At 45.9% G+C, this 2,174-nt stretch overlaps 1 protein-coding gene across 1 annotated transcript in view; it reads left to right on the plus strand.

Annotated features, from left to right (window-relative positions):
* The first annotated feature begins 469 nt into the window (after positions 1-469).
* The window catches only part of LOC102841752 (zinc finger protein 420-like), a 15,310-nt gene continuing 13,605 nt past the window's right edge, over positions 470-2,174 (plus strand). The window contains exon 1 of the mRNA XM_006869067.1: positions 470-484. Coding sequence (XP_006869129.1) covers positions 470-484 — 15 coding nt within the window. The remainder of the gene's footprint in view (positions 485-2,174) is intronic.

Consider the following 2,174-nt stretch of genomic DNA (forward strand, 5'->3'; position numbering starts at 1 on the left):
TAATTTCAAACTGCTGACCTTGTGGTTCGCAGCCCGATTCGTAACCACTATGCTAATGACTCATAGCAGCTCCATAATGGGTGTCCAGGAGCAGCTGCTGGGTTTGAACCGCCGACCTTGTGGTTCACAGTCCAGCGCTGCTCCTACAGCGCCACTGCAGTCTGTGCCCTTACTGCTGGTTAATCTCCTTTTATATCTCAGAAGAGATGAGTGAAGACTCGGACTGTTACTGCCCTGTGCTTATGGGGATAGTGACTGGTAGGTGGGGGTGGGTGGTGCTGGGGAGTGTATGGTGAGCGGTCCGTAACTGCTGTGGATGGATGTGTCCCCGTGGCTGGTCCACAATGATCAGTGGCATGGCAGTGATGTAATGGTGTGACCCTCCCCTTGGTGTGATCTGGTGTGAATGGGTTTGGATAGGGTGCACCACCGTTACTATGGATGGATGTGTCCCTGTGGCTGGTCCACGATGGTCAGTGGCGTGGTAGTGATGTAATGGTGTGACCCTCCCCTTGGTGTGATCTGGTGTGAGTGGATTTGGACAGGGTGCACCACCGTTACTCAGGTCATAGCTGTGGTATCTCAGATGTAAGGGGTGTCTCTCTGGGGTGTGGCCGCCACCCCCTTTTATCTGACAGAAGTGAACAGAGAGAGGACTGGCCCCCGAACACCAAGAACTTTGAAACCAGGGTCCTGATGCTGTTAACCTTTGACCCAGGAGAAGATCGATGACAAGACACCTGAAAATCTCCAAGGGTCACCAGGCCACAGATGTTGAACGGAGACAAGGACCTTCCCTCGGAGCAGACAGACAGAGGAATCTCAGCAACTGACACACGGAACTCGAGTTTCCAGCCTTATAAATTGAGAAAATAAATTCCTGTTTGCTAAAGCCATCTACTCGTGGTGTTTCTGGAATAGCAGCCAGAGACAGCCAATATAAGAGTGTGGTGATATTCTAAGAGATACCTAAAGTGTGGAAAGATTTTGGAATTTAAGAATAAGTAGAAGCTGTTAGGGTTTTAAGTACATGTCAGTTTGTTGAACCATGGGGGCTTGTGTGATGCTGTGATTCTGGAAGCTATGCCACGGGTATTTTTCATACCAGCAGGGTCGCCCACGGTGAACAGGTTTCAACTGCGCTTCCAGACTAAGACAGACTAGGAAGGAATGACAGACCACTTCTGAATAGTGAGTCACTGAAACCCTTATGACTAGCAGTGGAACACTGTCAGGCAGCACCAGAATATTGACAATTGAAACATGATGAAGAGAACCAAAACATTGTCAAACATAGTGCTGGCTGATGAGCCCCTCAGAATGGAAGGTGCTCAAATACAACTGGGGAGGAGCTGCCTCCTCAAAGTAGAGTTGACCATGATGATGTGAATGGAATAAAGCCTTTAGGACCTTCATTTGTTGATGGGGCACAGCTCAAAATATGGAGAAATACCTATAAACATCCATTAATAATCAGAACATGGAATGTACAAAGTACAAATCTAGGGAAATTGGAAATGATCAAAAATGAAATGGAATGCATAAACATTGATATTCTAGACATCAGTCAGCTGAAATGGACTAAGTTGGCCATTTTAACTCTGGCAATCACATGGTTTACTGTGCTGGGCACGACAGTGTGAAGAGGAATGGTGTTGCATCCATCATTAAAAAGAACGTTTCAAGATCAGTCATGAGGTACAACACTGTCTGTGACAGGATAATATCCATACAAGGGAGACCAGTTAATGCAACTGTTATTCAAATTTGTGCCCCAACCACTAAAGCCAGTGGTGAAGAAATGGAAGGATTCTACCAACTTCTTCCGGCTGAAATTGACCATGCAATCAAGATGTATTGATAATTACTGGTGATTGGAATGCAGAGTTTGGAAGTAAAGAGGAAGGATTGTTGTTGTTGTTAAGTCAAGTTGGTTCCAACCCATAGTGACCCTGTATTGGGCTTCCGAGGAGCAGCTGGTGAGCTCAAGCCACTGACCTTTGCAGTTCAAATGGTTTTACAGTCTGGTGCATTAAACCACAGTGCCACACCAAGAGTCGTGGCTGGAAAATATGGCCTTGGTGATAGAAATCATGCTGGAGATTGCATGATAGAATTCTACAAGAACAACGACTTGTTCATTGCAAATACCTTTTTTAAACAACATTGTTGTT

Source organism: Chrysochloris asiatica, unplaced genomic scaffold, assembly GCF_000296735.1.
Source record: "Chrysochloris asiatica unplaced genomic scaffold, ChrAsi1.0 scaffold00125, whole genome shotgun sequence".
NCBI classification, from domain to species: Eukaryota; Metazoa; Chordata; class Mammalia; order Afrosoricida; family Chrysochloridae; genus Chrysochloris; species Chrysochloris asiatica.